Source organism: Tinamus guttatus, unplaced genomic scaffold (genome assembly GCF_059628265.1).
Source record: "Tinamus guttatus ecotype Peru unplaced genomic scaffold, ASM5962826v1 Tinamus_guttatus_pri_ptg000226l, whole genome shotgun sequence".
Lineage (NCBI taxonomy): Eukaryota > Metazoa > Chordata > Aves > Tinamiformes > Tinamidae > Tinamus > Tinamus guttatus.
Genome location: NW_028288760.1, coordinates 4,257,511 through 4,283,331, shown reverse-complemented (window position 1 = coordinate 4,283,331; position 25,821 = coordinate 4,257,511). Strand labels below are relative to the sequence as shown.

The 25,821-nt window shown below is 51.6% G+C and overlaps 1 protein-coding gene across 3 annotated transcripts in view; it reads right to left on the bottom strand.

Annotated features, from left to right (window-relative positions):
• Positions 1-7,408: 7,408 nt before the first annotated feature.
• Positions 7,409-25,821, bottom strand: part of LHX2 (LIM homeobox 2) — a 28,134-nt gene continuing 9,721 nt past the window's right edge. Inside the window, exons 1-5 of one of the 3 annotated variants that reach the window (XM_088525471.1) lie at positions 24,644-24,880; positions 22,047-22,249; positions 21,273-21,655; positions 14,387-14,592; positions 7,409-8,487 (exon numbers count right to left, since the gene is read on the bottom strand). In XM_088525471.1, the coding sequence (XP_088381597.1) occupies positions 8,200-8,487; positions 14,387-14,592; positions 21,273-21,655; positions 22,047-22,249; positions 24,644-24,880 (1,317 nt within the window). In that variant the 3' untranslated portion in view covers positions 7,409-8,199. Of the gene's footprint in view, positions 8,488-14,386; positions 14,593-21,272; positions 21,656-22,046; positions 22,250-24,185; positions 24,251-24,643; positions 24,881-25,821 lie in introns of those variants that run through there. The other 2 variants (XM_088525473.1, XM_088525472.1) reach the window with 2 other exon arrangements.

Below are 25,821 nucleotides of genomic sequence, written 5' to 3'. Positions count from 1 at the left end.
TCTATGCGCACATTAAAGCGAAGCTGTAGAGCAATAAACGTTAGTATTTAAAAACACCCAGCTTAAGGAGGGCACCTTCTATATAACTTTCCTCTTTATGGGGAATAACAAAGGGTCCCTAAGTTTCTATGGTTCTGCAGAGACTATAAAACGGTTGTGAGTTTAACCGAATCTTTCCTGGGTTTGAGGGCAGGAGATTAGTGTGCGCCGAGGGAATATCCTTTGTTAATACTTGAGTTCAGCCCAGCTGCATTTTTTCTGTGTTTTATGGAATCTGTTTTTGTCGCTTTCGACAGCTGGGTAAAACACCAAGGCGAGAAACATACCCCAAATCAACACCGCTGCAGGAGCTGCGAGGTGGGGCTCACGGGTTCCCATTATCGGTTCTGCTGAGGCTGAAATTCAGGCGGCAGGAAGGTGCAGCCCTGGTGCAGTAAGTGACATCTTTCCTTGTTAATTATTCATAGCTAACAATAGATTTGCCGCTAAGTAAATCCATGTAACGAGGGGAGCCGGACAGAGCGGCCCTGGCTGCGGAGGCAGCGGGTGCGATGCTCTGGGACCGTCCCCTCCGTGTTTCCGACGCAGAGCCTGAGCCGCAGAAGGCAGCAGGGAGCCGCCACCATCACCGGGCCGGCTCCTGCACGGTGCTCCCGCACGGCGCTCCCGCTCCCGCACAGCGCTCCCATACTGTGCTCCTGCACGGTGCTCCCGCTCCCGCACGGCGCTCCCGCATGATACTCCCATATGGTGCTCCCACACGGCGCTCCCACACGGCCGGCGCTCCTGCACGATGCTCCCGCACGGCGCCCTCGCTCCCGCGTGGCGCTCCCACTCCCGCGCAGTGCTCCAGCACGGTGCTGCCGCATGGTGCTCCCGCTCCCACACGATGCTCCCGCACAGCTCTCCCGCATGGTGTTCCCGCCGCAGCACGGCGTTCCCGCACGGCCGGCTCCGGAGCGGCTGGCGTGCCCCATGCATGCGGATCGCTGCACGTGCACGTTGCAGGCGCTGCGCAGCAGGAAGGCAGCCCTGCTCCTGGGTCCCAAAGCCTCACCGTGCCCGGCCATGGAGGCCACTCCAGCAGGAACTTGTCCGTATCCTGAAATCCAGCACTCCCGCCCTCCGGCCCGGCGAGCTTCCCAAGCTCTTGTCCCGTGACCTTGCCGTGCGGCCGGATCTTCACCCTCTTGCAGGCGCAGAGCTCCCAGCACCCCGGCTGTCTCCAGGGCAGGAGGAGGGATGGACCTTGTGTGCTCTCAGCCCTGCCTTGGTCTCACCCCCCACCAGCATATGGAAAAGAAGGAACAGAGACGTTCAGAGTCCTGCCCCTTTAAACACCTGGCCTCACACCCCACTATAACTGAGGAATTAAAATGAATTATATTTTTATGCAGATCTTGTAAAACACAGAAGCAGCCTCACTTTTAGTCTTTCCTAAGGCATCTGTTAATGACGATGCCTGCTTACACCCTGCTCTCCAACACAGATCCTCAGGAGCCGGGGCCGTTGCAGGGAGAATAGTTGTACAAACATCTTTTCCGTGACTTCTCTCTTGTGCCGGCATAGCCAGAGGGGGCTCGGGGGGATCTCTCAGTGCTCGTGGGTTCGGTGCGTGTGCGCGGGCAGCGGGACGGGGCAGAAGGACGGGGCGCGCGCGGGCACGCGAGCGCGGCGGGAGAGGCGGCCCCAGAGCGGAGCGCTAACCCGGGCGCACCCCGCGCTCCGCAGGCACGACGGCGCGGAGCTGGAAAAGACACAGGGATAAATAAAGGCTGCGAATGGGATTACATAAAAAGGAGGCTACCAGAGGGTGTGCGATGAGGCTTATTTCTGCAACATGAGTGACGTTGGCTGCATTTTCCCTTTTGCCATCAGTCAGCATGTTTGGGTGATATATTAGGAGTCAGTGCCAAGTGAATATGAAATGAGGAAAGTCTGAGTCTGTATTAAGTAGAGTTGCCTGAAACAGCTGATAGGAACATCTATGACGGATTCCTTTAAGCGTAACCTCATCTCCGGAACGCACCGCAGCCGTCCAGATGATGCCAGGACTCTCCTGCAAACCCTGCCCGGGCAAAGGCAGCAGCTCCTTTCCCCATTCCCGGGGAGCTCATGCTTGCCTGCCAGCTTCCCTGCGCAGCCAGGCCATGCGCTCCGCGGGGAGGACAGAAGGGCTGGAGCTGCCCCGAGGGCGGCTCTGCAGCCGCAGGGCCCCGCGCCAGGTCGCAGCGCGAGGGCAACGTGGGGGCTCCGCAGCGCGGGGAGCCGGCGCGGGCGGCCGCGGCCTCGCGAGGACAGCGCCAGATCCTGCACGCGTGGGCGCTGGGGACGGCCCGGGCAGGAGGAGCGCGCGGAGCCGCCGGAGAATCCGCCTTTTGGGGGAGGAAAGGGGCTCTAGCTGCCTAAGAGCATCCATGTTCAGCCAACCCAAATGGTACATGGATTAGAGCTCCTTATCGCTGTTACTCTTTATTGGCCCAATATGCTCATGGTAATTCAAAACCCTTTCTTAGGAACACTTTAAATTACCAAGGCATAAATATCTTCTCACTGTTTTCTAATAGTAGCCCAGGAACATTAAATTACGCGGTAATTACCATGCAGTGGATGGATAACAGCCTGGTTAGTTCTGTGTCATTGCAAGAAAAATATATCGTTATTTCTGTGTTTGCAGTGCTGCAAATTCATGGCGACTTCCTAGCACTAATTACACAGCAATCCGTAGGCGCCCGCAAACAGGCGCTGCAGGGATTTATCAGTCGGACCGGGTCACCACCCGGTTGTGCAGCACCGTTCAAATGTCTGCGTCCCTCCTGCTTCAGCTCTTACCAAATTACACAACTGCAAGATAAGGCTTTTCTCTTGAAAGAAAAGCTTAATTAGTTCTTATTCTCTGGTTGCAAAAATGTTACTTTCTGTTAAGTGATGGATTTTACAATCTAATAAACTGACGTAATGTAAAAATATATACACACATGTGCCTTTTACAGTGATTTTTCTAACAACAGAAGAATTTCCACAGAAACAGAATTCTCTAGGAAATAATTATAATTTGCACAGTGCAAGGCATTAGCATGCTAAATGACATTGCTAGCTCTGAATTTATTGCCAGCAGGCTGCATATCATAAGCGCTGTGCTTTGCTCCAAACAAGAAAACATGGGCATGTTTACTGACCTGTTTGTTTAAGATTCCAGCCGTTAGGCCAGGAAGAACTGCCAGGATTGCACTGGTGCGGCCGGGGATGCAGGAGGCCCGGGATAGCCTTTTGTCCATTCTTTTATAAAGTGGCAAATTGATAACGGCCACTCGTGGTTCTGGGCCAGCACAACTCTGTTTCTACCAGGCTCAATGGGGAAACAAACTCATGGTTAATTAGTATCAAGGGCTGGGTGGAAAAAGCTGTCTTTTTGCCTATCAGTTCTTGCTGCTTTGGTGGAAATCACTTTTGAGATGGATTTCTCTCTGCCTCTCTCAGAGTTAAAATTCCCTACAAACAGCCAGAGAAGTGCAGTTCATAGGAATGGAAGGTTTGGACCTTTTGGTTACTGCTCTAATGCTTTTTGAACTAGGGGTAGCAATAGAGAATGAATAAAGCAAGTCAGCATCTGCCCATCTTCATGGCATGAAACCGGTCAGTTTCAGGAAAAGAATCCAAAATTGACTGCATTACAGCGCAGATCCTAAAAGGCTACGCATTTACATGGTTTATAAAACATGAAATGTGAGCAGAATGAGCCGGGGTGTTGGTTGCACACCATTGCTGCTGCTGGCAAACATGGCTATTGGCTCCTGCGCAGCTCCAGGCAGGGCCAGCTCACCCGCTAAGCGAGCAGGGGAGGTGGCGCGAGGCCAGGGACACGGGACACGGGTCCCGCACAGCGGCCACGGTGCCGTCGCTTGTGCGGGGGCCGCTGCTGCGAGCGCAGCCGCCTGCCCCGTCGCTCTGGGGACACTCCTGACACTCGTGTCCTGCCACGCACTGACCCCGTCTGATCCTCACTGCCCAGCCTGAAGTCACCTCATTCTAGGAGTCCCAGCCAAAGCCTGCAGTGAATTAAGGGCTCTCTGTCCACCAGTGAGTGGGGAGCACTCGCACAGCTTCGCTGCTCATCTTCGCAACCACGGCGGCTTCCAGCGCGTCAAATGAGGCCCTCCTTATTCCCTTTCTAAAGCAACTTGCCAGTTCCAACATACTCTTGAAACACATCTTTACTAACTGTAGATTAATAATCTGATCCTGGCTCCTGTTTTCCTCTAACTAGGATAAAAGTGGACGATTGTCCCTCTAAGGCTGCCCGGCATGTGCAGGGGCTCCCCTCCGCTGCGGTGTCTGGTCTTCCCCACGAAGAGCCTGAGGCCTCGGACAGAATGATGGCAAGGCAGCCGCAGGACGAGGCAGGAAGGGCTCCATCTGCGTGGGGATGTAACGCTGCAAACGTGGAGAGCAGAAGTGCGTAGAGCTGGCAGAGCAGGTGCCTGCACAAACTGTGCGCAGCGACGCACCAGGATCTCACACTGCTCCAGGCCTCGCACGTTGCACGTGGACTTCATCCCATAGCCCTGCCGAACACCCCTCAAAGTGACCTGGAAAATCTATGGACCAGGTATTTTACAGATCAGGTCTTCATTTTAGCTAGGGATAAAATAAATTGAAAGGAAGGTTGGTGTCCTTCCTCCCTAGAACCTTCCGGAGGTAGGAACGCTGCAGCACTGCGCGCGCTGTGGGATTCCCGCTGCAGGAGTTACGGGCAGGCCAAGCACAAGGCAGGTGAAGGGCGACCCGCAGAGCCCGTGCAAACGCCCGGGGGTGGGAGGGTATCGCGCGGCGGAGGACGATCCGGAGATCGCCCGCTCCTCCTGCAAGGGCAGAGGGAGCCTCGTGCCAGCAGAGCCCAGGGCGCTCGGCGCAGGAGCCAAGGTTACAAACACGGAAAGGAAATAGAGGGGAAAAAATACCCTTCAAACAGCCGGGCTCAGCCCTTCCCACTGTGCTCGATGGAGTCATTAGGAGCCTCTCTAATAGTGACCAAACGTCCATTTATCAAAAATGCTATATTCTGGGTCTTCTCCCCCCAAATTATATAATTTGAATTAAAACAAAAGTTTAATGAAACATAGCTATTAATTGCATTGAGAAATTTTAAACTGTGATTACATGTCTTTTATGGCAATACTCTCCCTTTCCACTATAGATTGAAATATATTTTTCCAGCACTCTTCAGATCAAACACGCCTCGTTGTCTGGCTGCCAAAAAACAAAGGGCACTTGAACATTTTTCTAACGCATAATCCCTTTTTATATTCTGTATTACGGATGAACTCAAAGACAAGATATCTGCATTATTGTAAATAAACTAGATAAAGTGTATTTCAAAAAGCTTCTTGAGTCAAAAAGTAGCAAATCATTGTATGTATTTTCCATATTTGTATAGGTTTCATTATATTCTCAATCTAAGTTACTCTTAAGTCTCTTTCATATTTAAAAAATGAACTACACACCTATCATGCAAAACGTAAAGAAGTATGTTCAACTAGTTCAAATTAGATATACATTAAAAATACACTTCCAAAGAAATATCATTTCCATTTTTGTTCATGTTTTTAACAGAATTTCAGACTAATACATCAAATGTGGAACTGTACAAGTATGTGAAGAAACATTAGGATTGCAGTAGTAAAAAAATGTACAGCATTCAAAACCAACAAGCTCTAAACAACCAAACAATACCACAGGATTGAAACAGTCATGGGGACAACATAGGTCATTGGAGCCAGTGAGTGAATCCTAATGCACCTACATAAAGGCCCTACATAGAATATTGTCTCTTATTTATATGCAAAATCCCTGATTTGATTAAACCAGACAATTCATCTAATTGTCTTTTATAGGTTTCAGATAATATTAACATTAGAGTACTCCCCTCCATGAATTTCAGTTACTTGAAGAGGCAATATTGAGAACTGATTTGAAAGGTATTTCCACCCATGTGGATTCAGGTAGTTAAAATACAAGAGCACAAATCATAGCACTGCAATTTTAAAGAACCGTTTGAATTGTTATCAGCTACATTAGCCATAACACTTAGGAATCCAGGATTCAGTTTTTAAAATCTATCTGGTTACAAGTCAACACACAGGATTTTTAATTATGGGCAGTATCCATTTAACATTGGACCAACATTGCCTTTTAAATCAAGGAAAGATCCACCTAACGTCATCAAAATAAAATCTGCAAGGTAAGTGACAATGAGCAGAACAACAGGTACAGCAGAACACCCGCGGCGGAGCAGCGCTGCAAGGCAGGTACGCCCTCGGTACCGTCCCCTACCAGCACAGCTTCCTTGCTGGACACTGCTACTGCGAGGAAAAGATGTCTTGGACAAACTAGCAGAGGTTATTAATTCAACCTGACTTTTTTAATGCCATCGTAGTGCATAAACTTAAGAGCCTGCGCTACGCCAGCTCGCTTGCTGCGGGGGACGCGTCCCCTTCACAGCCCTTAGGGACGGGGCAGGGCTTGAAGGGCTACCTCGCTTCCCAGAGAGTTTGCCCAAACTTTTTTAAAGCTGAAATGTGAAAAAAGATTAATAAATGACCTAATTATGTCAGTATTTCTATCCCACAGTCCTCAGACACTGAGATCCCTCACTGATCTCCCTAGGAATTTGGCATGCACAGAAATGGCAAATTTTCAGCTGAGAAAGCTGAATAAATATAGCATTTTTAAACCAAAACATTGTTTCCACAGAGTCTGGCCTAATAAATCATCTTCAGTGCAGTGGGAAGGGCAAAGGACCTGAATCTTGGCACCTATCCTGCTGTTTATCTAGAATAATCTTCAAACAACTTTGATCCAGAGGGAAGGACACACCAGATATAGAGAGCTAGCCACCTATAACCTAACATTAGGGATGGCAAATTCAATTGTAACAGGTTTGAAAAGGAGCAGCCATCCCCAGGTTATGCATCACAGTCTATAAAACCACAGGGCAAACAGCATGGGGTGCACTCATTCTTCTAAGGTTGAGGTATACTCATTTATTTAATTACAGAAAAGCATCTTTAGAAATGATAGGGAAACGCTCTAAGTATCAGTAATATTCTGCACAAATTTTATCTGGAGAATGAAGTAAGTTAATTCGAAAGGTCCAAAATAGTTAAAGGAATAACTACTTTCATTAGGATCGATAATATCATATTCTTCCCCAGCTTTTTATTCCTTCGAAGCATTACAAAAAAACTGTTGGCCATAACTTGGTCTCATCTTTGCCCAGCAGTGTCACAAAGCAACCTGAACACCTCCTTCTCCTTGCTAGGGACAGCACGGGCAGCGTCCCCCTCGCCGTCCCCGCGCCGCGCGCAGCGACGCTCCCACGGACGCCGCCTGGAGCCAAGTTCCATTCAGCAACACAACTACGAACAAGTTGTCTGCCTGAATTTTAACATTATGTGATCATTCCTACCTGCAACTAACAATCATTTATTTCTCTATAATGAAAATACCTAGACTGTTGTACAGGCTGGATTCCTCACCCATATACACTTCGGAACAGGAGGCATGTATACAACACACAGAGTTCATCTTAGGCAGATTCTGTGTTTGAACTGTGATTTTCTAATCCATTTAAATACAATCAGCCTATCTCAATTGCAAAATTAATGTTAAATGTAACTGCAGCCATTACCAAGTAGTTTCCATAAGTGGTTTTATTACTGGTTAGATTTTACAAATTCTGGTATTCGAACAGACTTTGACCTTAAAATTCTAAAACAACAAAGCAACCAATGAAAGGCTTAGGACTATTCAAAGTAACAAACTCTTAACATTTTTGCCCTGGTCATAAATATACAGAGAGAAAAAGAGAGAAGTAGACATGGAATCCAAAGTAGATAAAACAGTATATAAGGCACATGGCAGTCTTTGAAAATACAGAAGCTTTAGCCAACTTAAATTAATTGCTGTTTCCCTTGCTCAGTCCACAAAACTGTACAGTTACACAAATGTTGTGTTGCAATAGATCTTCCAAGTTATTCTTCAGTCCATGCTCCATAATACCAGAACACTACATTTCCTTCTGTTTTTAGGAGAGATCCTAATTGTGGTTAGTCAGTTGCTCAAAGCCTCTATTAAAATACACTTGGAATTTCAACTAAGAATAATTTCTTTTTTAAAGAAATTATTGAGAAAGAGTCATCAGAAAAGGTTTGTGAGAGTGGTCTGTGAAGGACTTCGAGATTCATGAACCTCAAGGCTCCCGGGCACTGACGTCAAGACAGATGTCACAGTAGGCATGGTAGGATTAGTCAAGTCCGTTAAGGTAGTGGGAGTGCTGGATGGACTCATGGAGGCATTGGATATTTCTGAGGCAGGACCTGATGGGGTCCCTGCTTGGAGTGTTGAATCTGAAGTCTTATCCACCCCTGTGTTTTCTTGACGTAAGAGGTTCCGTCTGAATTTGGCTCGGGCATTTTGAAACCAAACCTGAAATAGTTTAATATAACAGGGTAGCATTTAAAGAGTTGCAGTGTTGAGAAAAAAATAAAGTAATGAAAAAAGCAAAAGCATATTCACAAATTCACCAACGCTTGACTTGGGGAGGGTGTTTTTACTGGTAACATTAGGAGCGCAGCCCCCGCCTGGAGAAGCGTCCCGCGCCGGCCTGCCCGGCCAGCCCCGGCCCCGCAGCGCAGCCCTTCCCTGCCGGCTGCGCAGAAGGACACGTCAGAACCCGGCAGCCCCGTGGATCCCTCACTCCCCCACGAGTATTTCTCAGGACGGGGAGCAAACCAAGCACCCGATGCCCACCAACCAGCGAGCTTCACAAAGCTGCCTCTGCAGCCCCGCTCCCACGAGAGGCAGGAGGTGCCCAGCGCTGGCCGAGCCCCCTGCCCGCTGCGGGCCCCGGCGTCTTGGGCGAGCGCCTGGCGCAGCCCTTCTAGCTGCGATTCCACCTGCCGGAGACACTGCCCCTCTCCCTCACTCTTTTGGGTTCCTTCCTTCTCAAATGCTTCAGTCCCCAGCGCTCACCCCAATCTCTGTTTTTATACTTCCTAAGTACTGTAATGAAGGTAGAGATTTGAATAGCATTAAAGACTCAAAGCTCATTTAAAACTGTTATCTCAGAAGAAATGATAACCACGGACAGAAATATTTTTCCAGGATTGCTACTTCTTGCATTATCTCTTCATTATCTGACTATGAACAAAGGACAAAAGCTATGACTTCATCTTCTCCAATTAAATTTCAAGGTTTAAGTCCAAGTTAATAGTGCTCTCTACTGCCTGCAGGATTTGTTTAAAGATAAAATGCATGTCTGATCTCTTTGAAAACAGATATAATGAAATGTGTTTGTGAAACTTGTATGAAACACAGGTATAAAATACTACTTGAATATCCAAATGTCATGGAATACCCTACGTTCAACCTGTCATATGTCAATACCAGCTACTGTACAGATCTAGCTGACAAGCGTCGGGGCTGTGGTATCAGAAGGGCTCATGTCACTGCTACAGTCCCAGCAAGGGACCCTTGCGGATAACCATGTCCCCACGGCGGCTGCTTTAAGGAATACGAGCAAGTCTTTCCACTGTGGATGCAACAGGGCTTCTGGCCTGTGCTCTGCCACGGAAAGGGGCGAAGGGGGCGAAAAGTGCTGCGCTCGCACCCTGCGCCGTGGCACTGCCCCGCACGGCGCGCACAGGGCAGCCGCGCGCGGGGCTCGCGTCGCCGCTGCACGGCCGGACCAGCCTGTGCAGAAATCCTCACCCCCTCGCCTGGACACAGCCTGGGCCTGCCCAGGATCTGCTTTTGCCCCTTGCCATTAGTGATAACAGATGTGAAGTGTAACGAGGAGCTCGGAGACGGCCGCTGCTGACACGTATGGACACCGCTCTTAACTCGCAGTTAGAGCCAAGCAGTCTCTAGCCTAATTGCATATACACACATATACATACTACCACAGAATTTTACACTTGTGTTCATAAATATATACATATATATATTCAAGTGTGGAAGAGCCCCAGATATTAAGTGGCTAACAGTTATACAGATCTTTAAAGTGGTGCAGCCTAAATATTTGTGTTATCGCTGAAAAGACATCTAAATATTGATTAGTTAAATTCTGAAAATATCTTCCTTTAAATTAGAAAGGCATCACATAAAATAATGATCACAACTGCAGTACTCTGGCACACATTTAGGATATGGAAGTTTTCAGCACAGCCTTTGCACTGAAGAGAACTGGAAGAGTGGACAGCGCTGCTCTGCGGGGCAGGGCCGCGGGTGCCCCTGCGCCTCGCTCACCGGCCCCGCACCGGCAACGCCGCCGCATCGAAGCAAGGAAATAACCACCCAAATATACGGAGCCGGAAGAATCGTTCCAGAAGGACTTATCTCACATCAATTGCACAATTAGGAATCTGGTCTTCAGTACTGAAGAAGAGACAAAATCAGTGGGAAGCACTTAGTGTTTTTCTGTCCAACTGTATCATAGGGCTGAGCTATTTCAAATCTAGCAGGAAAAATATGGAACAAATCTCTCCCTGAAAAATAAAAGCAGCTGCAAGACCAACCACTGATTGTACTAGACCCCGGCTAGAGCTGACCGTCTGCAGCCAGGAACTCAAGCTCTGGGCAGAAGGGCGCAGTGGCTGCACGGTGCAGAGCCATTCTGCACAGCCAGCTTGGCTTCCTGCGCCTCCGCTCCCCAGCTGTAAAACAGCGAGAAAGTAACATCTCCTAAAGGACAGGGAAGTTCTGAGAACAAATGCACTAAGTACTGCGAAGGATTCAGGTACTGCCATGAATAAGCCCACGTAATTGCCTAAGATCATTTCAATTTTTGTTTATCCAGTCTCCATTGTTGCAACTATAAAATATTAGTAATATGCAGAGCTTGGGCTAGAAAGAAATTTTTAAGCACAATTTTGTTAATTCACACAGCTACCTGGGAGACATTTAGCTTTTCTGAATTTTACTAAATAACACAGGGAGGAATGCAGACAGAAGCGGAGTGGCCGTTGCAGCACAAGGCAAACCTCGTGCCTTCCCTGCACGTTCTCACTGCTCTGTTCTGGTTATTGCTGGCGCGGCTGGCGCAGGGCTGCAGGGGACTCTGCGGATGCGGCCTCGGGAAAGGGCTGCTCTGCTGGAAGGAGCGCGGGTGCCGACACCGCTGTGCGAAGCTCCGCGTCCGCGGGCAGCAGCGCTCCCAGAGCAGCGCTCCGCGGAGCCGTTCCGCCAAGCGCCCGCCGTGCCCACGGAACGGGAGCCGCCACGGAACGGGAGCCGCCACGTCGCTGGGCTGCTTCTGCCACAGCGCCAATATTCCAAAGTACGGGAGAGGAGCAGCCTCCGGGCGTACCTGCAGCTGGCAAACCACAGCTTCTAGGGCTCCCTGCTCCCCCCTTCCCTTTCTCTACTCGGAGTAAGAAAGATCAGTTCGCAAAGAATAATATTTGCGCCAATTAGTCAGCTCACAATTAGCCGGTTACTTTAATTGCAAATGAAAGCTTACCATAATAGGCATGTGTTCCCGGCTGCACTACAAGAGGTATACAAATCAATTTGCAAACAAGAAGTTAAATGTGAGTGAAAATAAATAAAAATACGGGACACAAACAGAAATAGACTTACTGTGATTCTAATGTCGCTACTTAAAGAAAATAGTCTTCATTACAAACCTACTAAAGGAAATGTAATTTATGGAGCAGTATGTGACATTTCCCTGCCGTTCTGCTCCTGGACATGGGTGGCTGATGACTAATTGCATGTACAGCCAAGAGAGGAGTCACATTTTCCAAGCCTGATATCGCACATCACGAAGAACTGGGCCAAATTCTCCTCTCATCCACCAACAAACTACCCCCTTCCATGTTTTGTGGGACTATCTCCATAGCAAGGGCACTAGAGCCGTTTCCGAAAGCGCTGGGAACTCCGCGGCAGACGTTTGGGAAGCTCCCCGACGCGGTGCGAGGGACAGCTGTCTTTGTCTTCATCTGCTCTCTGGTATTTTATATTAAAATATATTCTATTGAGGATACATAAAGAAATATTGTCTTTCATCAGCGGAACTGAGACCTGAACATATCAAAAATACAGCAGTTTACAAACATGCCTAATAGTAAAATAGAGAATCCTGAGAATTTCTTACTACTGGGATGTATGCACATACATTTGGGAATCCGTGCGGCTTCCGTATGTAAGACGGGCTAATACTAATGATGCTTTTTGAGATGAACAGTGTCAGTGGATTACAGCATGTTCAATAAATGAGACAGATGCAATGCCAACCTCTTCGGCTCGGAAGAACTTACAGGTGACGCTATCTCAGTAACCAACATCAGGCAGAGTTTTCCCCAACCTTCGAACTAGTATAGATGAACTTCGGGGTCTGAAAAATTGCCTCAGTGGCTTCAGAAATCTGCACTATTTCCACTGACAGGTTAGGAATACAAAAAGCAAGTTTTCTCGTGTGTTTTTTTTGTGGGCCAAATTAATTTTTAAACAAAAAGGCCCCCAAAAAATATGAGAAAGCACTCATAGCAGCCAGGAAAACTCATCAGAGTGATCCTAGACAAAGCATCACTCTGAGGCGTTTTCTTGAGGTGCCTCCAACAGCATCATCCTCTGAGCGCAATCCTCACCACCAGCTACCACCTTCCACCACTCTTCAGCTAAAGCAGCCCAGGGATAAAGGAGCATTTCACTGCGGAAGTAAAAGAAGTGAAACACTAATTACCAAAAATATGAAAAACGTTTAGCGGAATTGCAAAGGGTTACTACAAAATAAAAGCAGCATTGAGCGCCTCAGAACTGCAAGATCCTGTGTATTAGGAGGGAACAGCAGCAGTAAAGAAACTGAACGAGGACTGGAGTGTTACGGAGACGTGGAGTAAAATTTTGTAGATGAGAAAACACATTGCAAAAAGGAAAGAAGGAAGGAAGGAAGGAACAGAGAAAATAATGTGGACAAGAGGTGGAAAGGCAGATGATTGGAAGAGAGAAGGAGGGATGGAAGTCCAAACTGATGTAGGGTGGGAAGAGAGAACAGAAGGATGATCAAGAAAAAGACATTTTGCGGACACTGATCTCCTTTCTTAGCACAGTATGGAAAATTGCTCAGACAAATCAGGTATGAATGTACTGTAATGGACAGAAGAGGTCATTCTAAACTGTGTCTAAACTCTGAGGATAAAACAAAGAAGTGTCAAAATAAGGACAGATAAATGCAGAAAAATTCCTCCTTCACGCACACGGATAAAAGAGAGCTGCTCTGAGAGACGCTCCATCTAGTCTTAGGACGGGCACACCAATTATACATCCCACCACGCCGAGCCACCATCACTAAAACAATTAATAGTAAGCTATGGAGGAGCCAGCCAAGACTCAAAAATACTCCCTTTTGCTTTTGTGATTTTTACTGGGAATCCTGCAAAATCTTTATTCCTCTTTCTGTTAGGCATTAACACTGTAAAATTCAAACTCTCTTAGAGGAATAGATTTTTTCCTCCGTATTTTTTCATCTACTGCCTTCCGCTTGCCTACGAACTGGGGAGAGCTGCCCACGACCCCTCCCAGGGCCCTGTCGCTGAACCCAGCTGTCCCTGCAAAGCCCACAAACCATTTTCCTACAATCAGGATTCATGTAAAGGTTTCAGTAGGAGATTCTGGCATTCCATCGCTCCCACATGTCCCAGTTTATGTCTGGTTATGGTTATTTGGATAAGCGCCAATTAAAATTTGACTTCTCGAATCACGACTATAAATTAAAATGGAGCTGTATCAACTAATATTCTCACTTTTGCTTCCCATAATAATTCAAATCGAGTGCGTATCCTTGAAGCAAGAAAAATTTAGGTTTCAGCAAAAGTCTTTGCAAAATGCTCTCCCCTTTCACTCTAAGTTACTAAACCATGAATAAAAAAAAAAGAACCTTGAAAAATCAACTTCAGCTGCAAAAGAAATATCGTCTTCCCTGGCCTGATAAAATAAATCCAGATTTCTATTTAATTTCTTGTGAAGGCAACCACTCATACTAATTTCTAATCTAAGTGTTCTCTAATTACAATGAACACACTAATAAAAATATTTTAGCTTTTCTTATGGTAGATTGGAAGCTAAAATATGCACCAGAATTAACTAACTTTGGGCTAACACGTAGGGCCTCGGACCTTCACAACTGCCATTAAAACGTGAGAAGCCAAGCAGCCTACCTTTGGAAAACTGAAGAGAAACGACTACTCTTGCACTATCTAGAATTTAACTAGCCTTGCAAAAGGTATCAAGAATTAAGAAATGCTGGAGCGTGGGCAAAATCCTGTGTTTCAAATCTAAAGCTGCAACTTTATTTACGTGTAGAGAGCAAAGGCTGTGCTCTTACCTGAAGAACTCTCTTGGTCAGGCCGGTTTTCTGAGCTAGCTGTTTCAAGTCCTTGGCGTCGGGGTTGTGGTTAATAGCAAAGTACGACTTCATTGTCCGCAACTGGTGGTGTTTGAACGACGTCCTCATGCGCTTTGTTTTCTGATTGCTGGGGTATTGCTGGTCTCTATCCAGGTGGTCACCATCGTTTTCATTGCAGCTTAAAGCTTAAGGCAACAAGAGGAAAAGGCGTGTAAATCTACTGCTCTGTGACCAACATTGTTTGCAGTTCATGCGAGTGCAGCAATTAAAATAACATGCCATGGCATGTATTGTCCTGGCACAAATCCCACTTGCCTTCCCGCCATCGCGGCATCTTCTATTTTTCCTGTACAATAAGCGGGCTGCGAGGACCCTCACCTGCCTCTTTATGGCTTTTAAAATGTCAGCTCTGCTGCCTTTTTTCTTTCCTACAGCTTTACACAGCCTGTCCCCCACTTGCAGCCTGTAGGACAGGAGCTGTCCTCAACTCTGTAAAGTGTTTTAATGTACTTTGTATCACTAGAAATTGCATTGTAACGTACAAAGAAAGCTATACAATGCAAGCCACTTAAATCTCGATGGAACAGACCAGTTAAAATTATAATTATTTCCTCCATCAGTGTAAACCCTGTAGAGCACAGGAGAGACCATTAAATGAAACACTATAAAAGAAATAGAGTTTGTGGTACCAGACAGCAATTATGACTATAATTTGACTAGCTAAAGAAATAAAGCTGTTAACGGATCAGTGACATGCCAAATGAAAAAATACAAGTTTTCAATTACTTGCATAATTATATTTACTTTTTTTAAAAAAAAAAAAAATTTGAAAATACTGGCTTGAGTGATCAATTTCGTTATTTCCCTTTGAAATCACTGAACCAGGCTGCTTGACCTATCTGTATAAGTCAGCTGTAATGACCCTACAGGATGTATAGGAACAAGGAACATTATTATAATTATTAAATAGTATTAAATATTGAAAGGCAACCAAAATATTCTCATGGACAAAAAGAAAAAAAAATGTGCATGCAGTAAACCACAGAAAAACTCTTAAAACAACATTAAGCATTAGGCTTAAATCCTTGTTTAGGCTTTTTTAGGCTTAAAAAAACCAACATGTATATATTAGAAAATTAGCTTTGATGACCTGTCATTAATTTCTCTTCACTGATATTTGCAACTTCCTTTTAATATTCTGGAAGTTTTGCATTACAAGTAGAGGGAATATCACTACTATTTCCGGTTTTATGTTGCGTCAAAAAAATCAGAAAAAAATATAGTATTGGGGGAGCTTCAAAATGTGAATTATTGATCAATTTCTCAAGCACATAAACAGATTTATTTTAATTGTCCATTATTAGTGATTCATTATAATTCCATACATCTCATAGATATGCACGTCTTTACAGTCTCACTTTAAATAGGTGTTCAGCCCTATGGAAAAAATAGGAATGCTGAAAGGCAAGCATTAAAAACAGTTTTTAAAAATATTCATACTGTGTGGGTCCCCATAACAATAAATGCACACAGCTGCTATAAAAACCCATTTTGCAGCATGTACAGCGGCTGCCTTGCAAACCTGAGCCTTTCAGAAACTCTGAACAAGGCATGGCACGGTACAGAGCAAGGCCTGCAGAAAACCAGTGTGAAAACAAGAAGCGGGTTTGTTTAATAGAGGCAGAGAAGGTATCTGAAGCCTCAAACTTCTCGGGGTGTTTCTGTCCAGCTATAATTTAAAAAGCAGCCCCAACAGTTCTCAGTCAGGAGCGCTGCACAGGCCCGTGTGCGCACAGGGGCCGCGCAGGGCCCTGCCCCGGGAGGCACCCGCTGCGAAGGGCAGGAGGCACCGCGCGGCCGGCAGCTCCCCCGGCCGGGACGGGGCCGGCTGCCAACGCGGAGCCCCCGCGCGCCCTGGCCCCCGTGCCCAAGCGCAGGGAGTCACTGCGGCGCTTCTGCCCGTGGCAAATGGCACCAGGGAGACGTGACGGCAGGCAGCGCTCGGGCTTAAAATTCACTCGTAGACTTCCAGGTTTTAGAAATGGAAAAAGCCTGTCAGCATTGCCTTAAATGCTTTCAAATCCTCCCAGAGTTGAGACGACAATGACTTAGGAGAATGTGTATCAAAATGTTCACCTGAAAAACTGGGATCTGTTCATGTTCCTATGCAACAAAACAAGCCCTAGGGTTGCAAGTAGCAGCTGGGCTTTAACCTGTTCTGCAAATAATGAGGTACTTTCAGAATCCAAGGAAGCAAAAGTGATCCTGAATCTGCCAAGAACGGAGTCAGGACGCGACTTTTCCATTAAGCCCTGACCAGAGAGGAACCTTCGCTCTTTGAATTACCCATAATTTCATCACTGATTAAACAAAAATAATATTAGAATAACAGTGAATATGTAGTGCTGAGTGTGACAGAGCGCTTTTCCTTTTCCAGGGAGAAAGCTACAGAACAGAGTTGTTTGGGTGCACCAGGGTGCCTGCTGCTCCTTGTCTCCCATGGGCCCCGCGCCTAGTCTGATGTAAATATTCCCAGTCAACACTAATTCCTCTCCCGTGCCTAGCTGTGGTACTTGGCACCATCTTTACAAGTTTATTTGAAATAGATGTAGTATTACACGCATCTCTCCCCGAATCCGAGATGTCTCTGCGTGGCGCAGGGACAGACTGGGCCGCGGGTGCAAACATGTGGAGTTTGTAAAAGCTGAGGAGCTTCTGCAAAAGACATCATGTCATCAAACCAGCCCGTACTCGCTCCTCACAGCTTTGCCCTGTCGCTGCGCATCTCCCAGACGCGCTGCTGAGCTTCCCCTACTCCACATTTCCAGTTGACTGCAGCATCTAGGACTCCTGCTGGGGGGCTCACTCGGGAATATACTTGGTAAAATGCCAGCTGAACAGAGAAGTCTTAAATTAACAAATATTTTGTTCCTAGTTGGTGATAAAGTACGTTCTGAATTGGTGACAAGTCTCTTTTTTGACCCCCAGCCCCCTGCAGGCGCCAGTGCTTTCCCGCTCCGCGTGCGCAGGCCCTGGCCCTGCCTCCCTTTGGGCCCGGCTCCTCCATGAGCGCCAGGGTCCGGCGTCCCTTCCGCCACAAGATGGTGATGTCCACAGAGAGCCCTGCGCGCAGCGCTGTGCTCCCTCACACAGGAGCAGGGCGCTTTCACACTGGGCACTAAAATATCTTCTGCAGAGTAATGCAGAAAAGCGGCTCTAGAAAAGGCGACGCGAGCCCAGGCAGCACGTGCCCCTCTCACACAAGCGCAGCTGGAGAAGCAAAGTTGGGAGCATCGCTTCACACTGCGTCCCCAGGTCCCTCGTGTGGGGGTTCGGAGGAGACACGTGTGCTTAGCCCCCAGCTAAGCAAAATGCATGTGGAGAAGATGGGAATGAGGAACCGCCTTTGGGGGAGCTTTTGTTCTTAGTAGCTTGTGTTCAACATGTTAAATTACCCCAAAAGAAAGCAAGCTAATCCCTTTTCTGAAGGAAGGAAGAAGCAAGAGCCACATTTGGTGGCTGCGCCAGGCTCCAAGCACAGTGGCTTGGGAACGTCCAGCCCTTCCCTGGCGCTAAGGGAGACAAGGGGTGTTTTAACCTTCTGCTGCCTGGAGAGGGAACTTGTGCCTGGCCAGGGCTGGCAGGGCACAGCCGGGTTTGCCGCCTGGCTGAAGCCCAGAAAGGACTTTGCAGAGCTGGCAGTGAGACCGAGTGCCCTTGGTGGCACTTGGGGCATGAGCAGAGCCCTTCAGCCAGGCACAAGCAGAGAAGGCAGAGGCCGAATCCTTTGGCACAAGCGGGCCTGGAGGGGAGCTGGGCTCCCGGTGCGAGGCCGCGGCACGAGGGGCGGACGAAGGGGGCCCTGGCTGCTCCTGCTGAGCGCAGCGCGGGAAAGAGGGGGAGGCCCCTCGCACCGCGGGGACACCGAGCGGCGCTGCCGGCGGAGCGGGGCTGGCGGGGGCACAGCCCGCCCCGGGCGGCTCCCTGCAGGCCGGGCAGCCAAGGCCCGAGGGCGCAGAGGGGAGACGCTGCTTCGCCGGCAGGGAGGGCAGCGCGGCCCGGGCCGGCGCCCCGGGGGCGGCCCCGCCGCGGAACAAAGGGCGGCGCGGAGCGGCGCGGGGAGCCGCGGGCCGCGTTTTCCCCTCCATTACACCGGCTGAAAGGCGCTGCCGGCCGCGCCGAGCGGAGCCCCGGCCCCGCATTAACCCGGGGCCGCCCCCGCCGCGGCCCTTCCCGGCCGGGCGGCCGCTCTGCGCCCCGCGCCCGCGCTGCGTGCGGGGCGGCTGGAGGCGGCCGGGCCGGGGGGAACCGCTCCTCTGCCGAGGAGATAACTGCGAACTCCCCCCGCCAAAGCGGCAGCTCCTGTTCGCCCGCTCGGCAACTGCACTCGCGTACTTTGAGCTTTGCTCCCAGGGGAAAGGAGGGGGGAAAGGGAAAGGCTTTCCCGGGCTCTGGGAAGGAAGCTCCCGGCGCAGCGCGGCCCCCCCGGGCCGAGCCCCCCGCCGGGGCTCCCCGAGCCCAAGGGGCTCCCGTGGCGCCCCCCGCCGCAGCCACATCTGCCCCGGGCGGGCGGGCAGCCGCTGCCCCCGGGATCCGCCGTTACCGGGCGGGCACCTGCCGCCCCCAGCACAGCCCGGGGGGAGCCGCAGGTGCCGGCGGCAGCGAGCGGGGAAGAAACTCTCATCACAGGAGCCCAGCTAAAAAAATGGGGGGGAAGAAAAAAAATCTTTTTGAAGTTTCGGCTTCCTTCTAAGCTATTTTCCACTTGTCAGGCTCTATCCACATCTCAAATCCATCATCCCTGTGCAAGCGGAGCCTAGTTTAGTAGAAGGAAAAAAAAAAAAGGCAATGCAAGCCATACTGTGGAGGGCATTTCGCCAAATAATTAATTATTAATAATCAAATATAAATAAGCAATTCACCGAGTCCTCCCCGTTTCACGCGGGCAGGGCTGATCCTTCCCGCACTCTGGGACATTCATCTACACGAAACCCTGCGCGGAGCAGCGAGCCCCGCGACGGCCACGCAGGTTGCGCTTCTGGGCAACGAACGCGCAGTTCCAAAAACATAAAAATAAATGAAGTAAATTACACTTTCAATCAACGATTTCAATTTTAAACATACAAAATCCAACGCTTGAAAATATGGTTCTGCTTTGTAAAATTTGAAATCAACGGGCAAGGCCGTTCGATTTCCAAATCCTGACACTTATTGCCACATAATCGGCTGCTGGCGCAGTGGGCAGTAGTTCAGGCGAAGACGCCTCTCTTTCCCGGGAAGAGTTTTCGGCTGCAGGGGCCAGGCAGAATCAAAATAGCAACGAATCGGAGGGGGAATCGAAATTGAAAGAGCCGCCGCCGGGGGGGCGCCCGGGGCGCGGGGAGCCGGGCCGGGCCGCGCTCTGTCCCGCCCGGCGCGGGAGCTGCGCGCGGTGGCGGCCCCTCCGCTGTGCCCGGGTGCCCGCGGCGAGGAGGGACCCCAGCAGCGAATCCCTCCCAACAGGAGCCATTTCCAAGGGGCAGGACGGGTGTTTGCTGCATGTTTTCAAGCTCGGGAGAGGCTGTTGCACCTTCTGCCAGCCCCCAGCCCCGGGATGAGGCCAGCCCCGTGGCAGCAGTTGGAAGGAGAGTTGCCGGTTCCGTTGCCTAGAAGGGCCCTCTGGGCCGACATGCGCCGCTTCTCCTCGCCATTTTCAGCGCAAACCGCCCAGTTTGGGCCCTGCCGTTACTTTGTCCTTCGGCGCGGACCGCGGGCAGCCCCCCCCCCCCCCGCGGAGATCTGCGCCCCCCGCGCTCCCCCCCCGGCGGAGGCCCAAGCGCAGCCCAGAGCTCCGAGTCCCCGCGCGGGGGAGCGCGTAGAGCCCAGCGACCCGCAGCCAACTTGCCCCTTCCTCGCCGCCCTTTCCCCTTGCCGGGGAAGAACAAGAAGAGGAAAGAGAGAAAAAAATAAAGTTGGCGACCCCGGGCGACAAGGCTGAATTTCATAGAATAAAACACAAAACAAAACAAGCAAACAAAATGGGAAGCACAGAAAGCTCCGCGGCCAAAGCTGAGGCAGAGGCCGAGGAAGGAGGCGAAGGAGCTGCCCCTGGGCCAGGGCGCCCGGACCCGCGGCGCTGCGGGAGGCGCCTTTCCCTTTTGTCCGCGTCGTGTCCCGGAGTTGTGGCGCGAGGGGCCCACGCGCGGAGGGGCAGGAGCCCCGGAGCCAGCTCGGGGCTCCGGCCCGCGAGGTTTCCGCGGAGAGGCGCGAGGGAGCCGCCCCGGCCCGCGGAGCGGCTCGCGGGGCCCTGCCCGCCGGGTCCCGGGCAACTGCGCGGGCCGCAAAGGGGACGTCGCTTCCTCCGCCTCCATCCGCGGAACAAAACTGGAGCCTCGCGGCTCTCCGCGCGAGCACCGGCCTCCCGCGGCTCCGCGGGCACCCGCGCAGCGCCCCGGGGACCCGCCGCTTCCTTCGCTTCCCCTCTCGCTTTCCTTCCTTCCCAGACTCCGAGGAGCGGGAGCTCTGGGAAAGGGCAGAATAATTCACCCATCAGCAGCCTTTAAGAACGCAGCTACCAAAGGAAATTCACAGCTCTCTGAAGTGCTAACTTACAATCTCTGGTTTCCAGATTTCATTTCAGGCTGTGCTCCCCCTTCTCCCCCCTCCTTAACCAGATGACCTCGCTTCAAAACATTTTATTTCCAGCTGAAGTGAAAAATGCTAACATATTAGCTTCTGTAATTGCAATTTGACAGCACTTGATCTCAATAATTATGCTGCAGCTAAACTATTATTAACGGTTTAAGCTAAAATAAACGGAAATCCCCCACTGGAAGCGAGCAGAAACAAACCTTTCAGATCGTGCTGGGGCACACTGGGCTCTTACCTGCATTGTAGGCTGCCAGGTCCGCGCCGGGCCCCGGGCTCTTCCTTTTCCTGGGTCTCCCTTTCTGCACAGTCCCCACGCCGTTGTAATAAGGCAGTCCCAAAGTGCTGGCAGAGCCCGCGCCCAGCGCCGGGCCCTTCCCCGCGGCTACATCCGAGTGATTGAAGTGCACCTGGTACTCCCCCTGGATGAGAGTCTCGAAGTGGAGGCGGCAGTACACCAGATTGTCCTTCATGCCAAAGTGGTCGCCGGTGGTCAGCATCTTGTTGCAAGTGGTGCAAGTAAAGCAGTTTAAGTGATAGACCAAATCCCTGGCCCTCATGACCATCTCGGAGGCAGAAATCCCCAGGTGGCATCTCGCACATCTCTGCACCGAAAACCTCCTGCAAAACAGAACGGCCAGAGGCACGGTGAGAGGCGCATCCCGCCTAGGCCGGGGCCGCCCGGAAGGCGGCAGGGGAGAAAGGGCTGCCATGGCCCGCCCGAACCGGGCCGTTCGCGCAGGGGCCGCTTTCCCGCTCCCGGGCACCCACGGGACACCCCGCTCCGTCCGGGCAACGGCACGGCCCGCACCCCGGCCCCCGAACTTTCCCCGCGGCCCTTCCGCGGCCCCGTGGGGCTCCAGAGAGCGCCGCGGGGCGCGCACAGCCCCGTGCCGGCCCCGCGCCCCCGCGCCCTTCTTGTGGGGCTGCGCTGGCCCAAGGGGCTCCCCAGAGCCGGCCCTGCGCCGTGCGAGGGGCGCGCAGCCCCCGCGCCCGGTGGCGCAGCCCGTACCTGTAGTAATCCTCCTTGCAGTAGATGCTGCCGTCCTTGCTGAAGCAGGTGAGCTCGGACTCCAGGTTGAGTTTGCACTCGCAGCACTTGAGGCAGCGCATGTGCCACTGCTTGTCCACGGCCAGCAGGTAGTAGCGGTCGGAGATTTTGCCCCCGCAGCCGGCGCACAGGGCGGCGCGGTCACTGCTGATGGACGGCATGGTCTGCGGGGACAAGCGCGACCGTGAGCGAGCGGCCCAGCCCGCCGAGCGCCCCGGCCCAGCCCTGCCCGCCGCGCTGCCCTGGAGCGGAGCGCGGCTCCCCAGGGTCCCGCCGGCGCCCCCCGCCCCACGGAAGGGACGGGGCTGGGGAAGGAGGGGAAACAACGCGGGGCTCGGGGGAGGCGCCCGGACGGCACCGCGCACCGCTGTTTTGCGGCTCTGCCGCTCCCAGAACAAGCGGGAAAGACGCGGATCAATAATCAGCGCGAGCGGCGCGGAGCGGGGCAGAGCACACGGCGGAGACGGGGAAATTCCTGGTTTCGGAGGCCGGGAGAGCGGCCGCCGCGGCGGGACGCGGAGCGGGTCTGTGCCCGGCGCCGAGAGCCGCGGAATCGCGAGCAGCTCGGGAGCTGCGCGGACGGCCCGCCCTGCGCTCCAGCGCCCAGCACTAACGGCACCAGCAAATAAACCCGCGGAGCGCACGAGCTTTGCCAGCCCCGAGGCACGAGGCGTTGCAGCAGAAAACGAAATAGGAGGAAACGGGGACGCAAGAAAGTAGGAAAAAACAGAGCACGTTAGATTATGCCGGGATAAACTTGGAAGCAATAAAACTAAATGTAACCCCTATATAATTTAATAGTTTAGTGTCAAATCACAATCCAATCGAAACTCCCCGCAAGAAAACAAATAAGTACATCCATATTCTGTCAACATCTACGGAAAAAAAAAAAATATATCGAGAGCCATGTAAGTGCTCTTGCCTTCCCGGCAGCGTGAAGCGGCAAGAAGGGACCGCGGGGAGCCAGGGCTGCGCCGGCCGGCGCGGAGCGCGGAGGAGGCGGCGGGTCGGCCCTCCGGCCCCGCAGCCCGAGCCCCTCGCGCGCAGCACGGGGAGAGCAAAAGAAAACGAAGCGATTTCCCCGCACCGATCGCTTTCGTGCAACACTCGCACAGAGCACAAAATCCCGTCGCTGTTAGCACTAATGCTTCTCCTATTAGAACTGCAAGGAAATAAAATCGTAGTTCTCTATTAGCATGTTGTCCACAGAGCTCCACTAATAGCTCGTTTCTTTAACGCGTTAATAACCTCTGATTAGCGATCGCTTTGTAACCAAAGTAGTTTTTTCTAAATCCACTTTAATTAAAATACAGTTTTTCTGCTCCGCTTTTTTTTTTTCCCGCTGACGATAATATTCTGAGTTCCACAAACGGTATTTAAGGATCCAATCTTTTATCCCACTCCTTATTTTATACACGTGCATATGCATTCACATTGTATATAGATATGTAAGGTATCTCACCACAATACTTGTTCTAGTAAAGATAATTTGATATTGTTTAATTGCACGGACAAATACTAACTTTTCCAAAGGAAAGTAAAACCGTCCGGGATCATGTTCTTTGTTACATAAAGGCTCTTTTAGCCGATATTTCAGGATTGTATAATCTTTCTGTTACTTTTAAGTAAATTTCGACATAATCTGAAGAGAAATAACACATACTGATGAAGTTTTAAAAATCGTGAGCAGAGAGGTTTCTTACCCTTGCCCATATCAGGTTACAAGAGAGCATTTAACCAAAATACGGAATCTTTGCACTTCGAAATTACCGTTTTCCCTGAACAGAAAGTAACACACACAAAACGCGGAATCCGCCAAGGCCCCGCAGAAACCTCCTCCCCGGCCGGGTAGCTCCGGCCGGAGGATGCGCCTTGGATCGTACGTGCTGGTGTCCAGCTACCCCGCACCAGCAGCACGGCACCAAAAGTGATGAAAGTTAGAAAAATACGCATCTGTTCGCACCCCGAGGCGCATCTTCCAGTTCTGCTTCTCGTTTGCAAAGTCAATATTCATACATATTACCATTATATACAATCATCAGTTAAAAATACTAGCGATGTTTTAATGCTCTAATGGCTCCCTCCATGTAGCCATCCCACCTGAAAAATAACGGAGAAAGGGGTTCTGTGCTGCTTGTCTTTCCATCCTGCAGACAAAAATCTCGCTGAGCCAAAATGTTATCTGCATAAAAGAGCACTTTGCCTCTTCCTAAAAACTTTAGGAGGCCGGACGGGCTGGGGGAAGGGAAGGAAGGGAAGGAGTTCTTGGACGCTACCAAAAGGCTGGTCTCTATTTCTGCTTTCTCGCAAGAGCAGTACCGTTCATTTCATCCAAGCGTTACTATTAGTATGCATATTATTAATAATTAACAGTTTCATGCCTTGCCGCACGTCTTAATTTAATCTTTTGGGGTACCCTGATGCTTGTTTTTTTTTTTTTTTCTTCTGATCTAGTATTTTGCATAGGCTTCCCCCCGACCTGTTATGTTAAGGAAAATCTTTGAGGGGTTCGTTAAGTTTGGGGGCTTGAATGGCTCTCCCACTCCTTCGCCTCCTACCGTTTCGGTCTCTCCCCTGTCTATGGCCGAGCTGATGGCGGGCGCCTCGCTTTTGGCTCTCCGGTCCATCTCGTCGATGACCCCGTGCATCTCGGAGCCGGACAGACTGTGGAAAAGCATCGCTGAGGAGGCGGCGGAGGCGGCCCCGAGGTGCTGCTGCCGCTGCTGCTGCTGGCAATGGTCGGGGTCCCCGCAGGAGCCCAGGGCGCGCACTACCCGGAGCCCTCCCCCATGCATGTAGCGCGCCCGCCCGCGGCTCGGGGCTGCGGATCTCCGCCCCGGCGCCCGCCGCTCCGCGGCCCGGGGGCGCGGGAGGCGCCGCGCTCGGCTCTAGGCTGCTGCGCGGCCGCGCCGCGTCCCTCTCGGAGGCTTCTTCAGCGCGGGGCTCATGGCCCCAGGTGCGTCGCAGACTGCCTCCTGGCTGAGGAAGGCCAGGCCGGGAGGGGGCGAGAAATAAGAGGAGGACGAAAAAAAAAATTAAACCATCTCCGTTGGGAAATAAATAAAAATAACAACAGGGAGCAGCGCACTACAGGCCCTCGCGCGGCGCGCGGCGCTGGGGCCGCTCGCCCTCACGGCTCGCGGGGCTGGAGGCGGCCACGGCGCGGGGGCCAAGTTTGGTGGCCGGCCCGCGCCTCCCCCCGCCGCGGGCGCTCATTGGGGAAGCGGAGGCCGGGGGGAGGCGGGCGGGTCGGACGGGCCGGGCCGGGGCGGGCGGCGCGGGCAGCAGCGCTTCTGCGGCAGGAGCAGCGCGAGGCTCCGCGCCTTTTCTACGGCCCCTCTGACATCATGTCCTGCCCCGTCGCCATTGGCTGTCGCGGCGCCCGGGCATGTGCTGGGCGCGCAGGGTGCGCGGCGCTGCGCGGGGCGCGGGCCACGCTTGGCGCGGCGGCTGCTCCCGTGCGGAGACCTCTGCGCCGGGGCAAAAGTTTCCTGCGGATCGTGACAGCCAGGACGTCCCCAATTAACGGGGCGCAGCCCCTCATTAGCAGCGCGCAGCCCAGCCGCAATTAGCGGCGCGCTGCTCCCGCTCCGCGAAGGCGGCGCCGGCCACGCCGTAACCGCGGGCGTCGCCCGGTGCCAGGGGCCTGCGGGGCTCCGCGCTCCTTTCCGAGGGCCCGCAGGATGCCCGGGAGGGCTCGCGACGAGCCGGTTCCCGCTGCGGGGGAGCAGCGAGG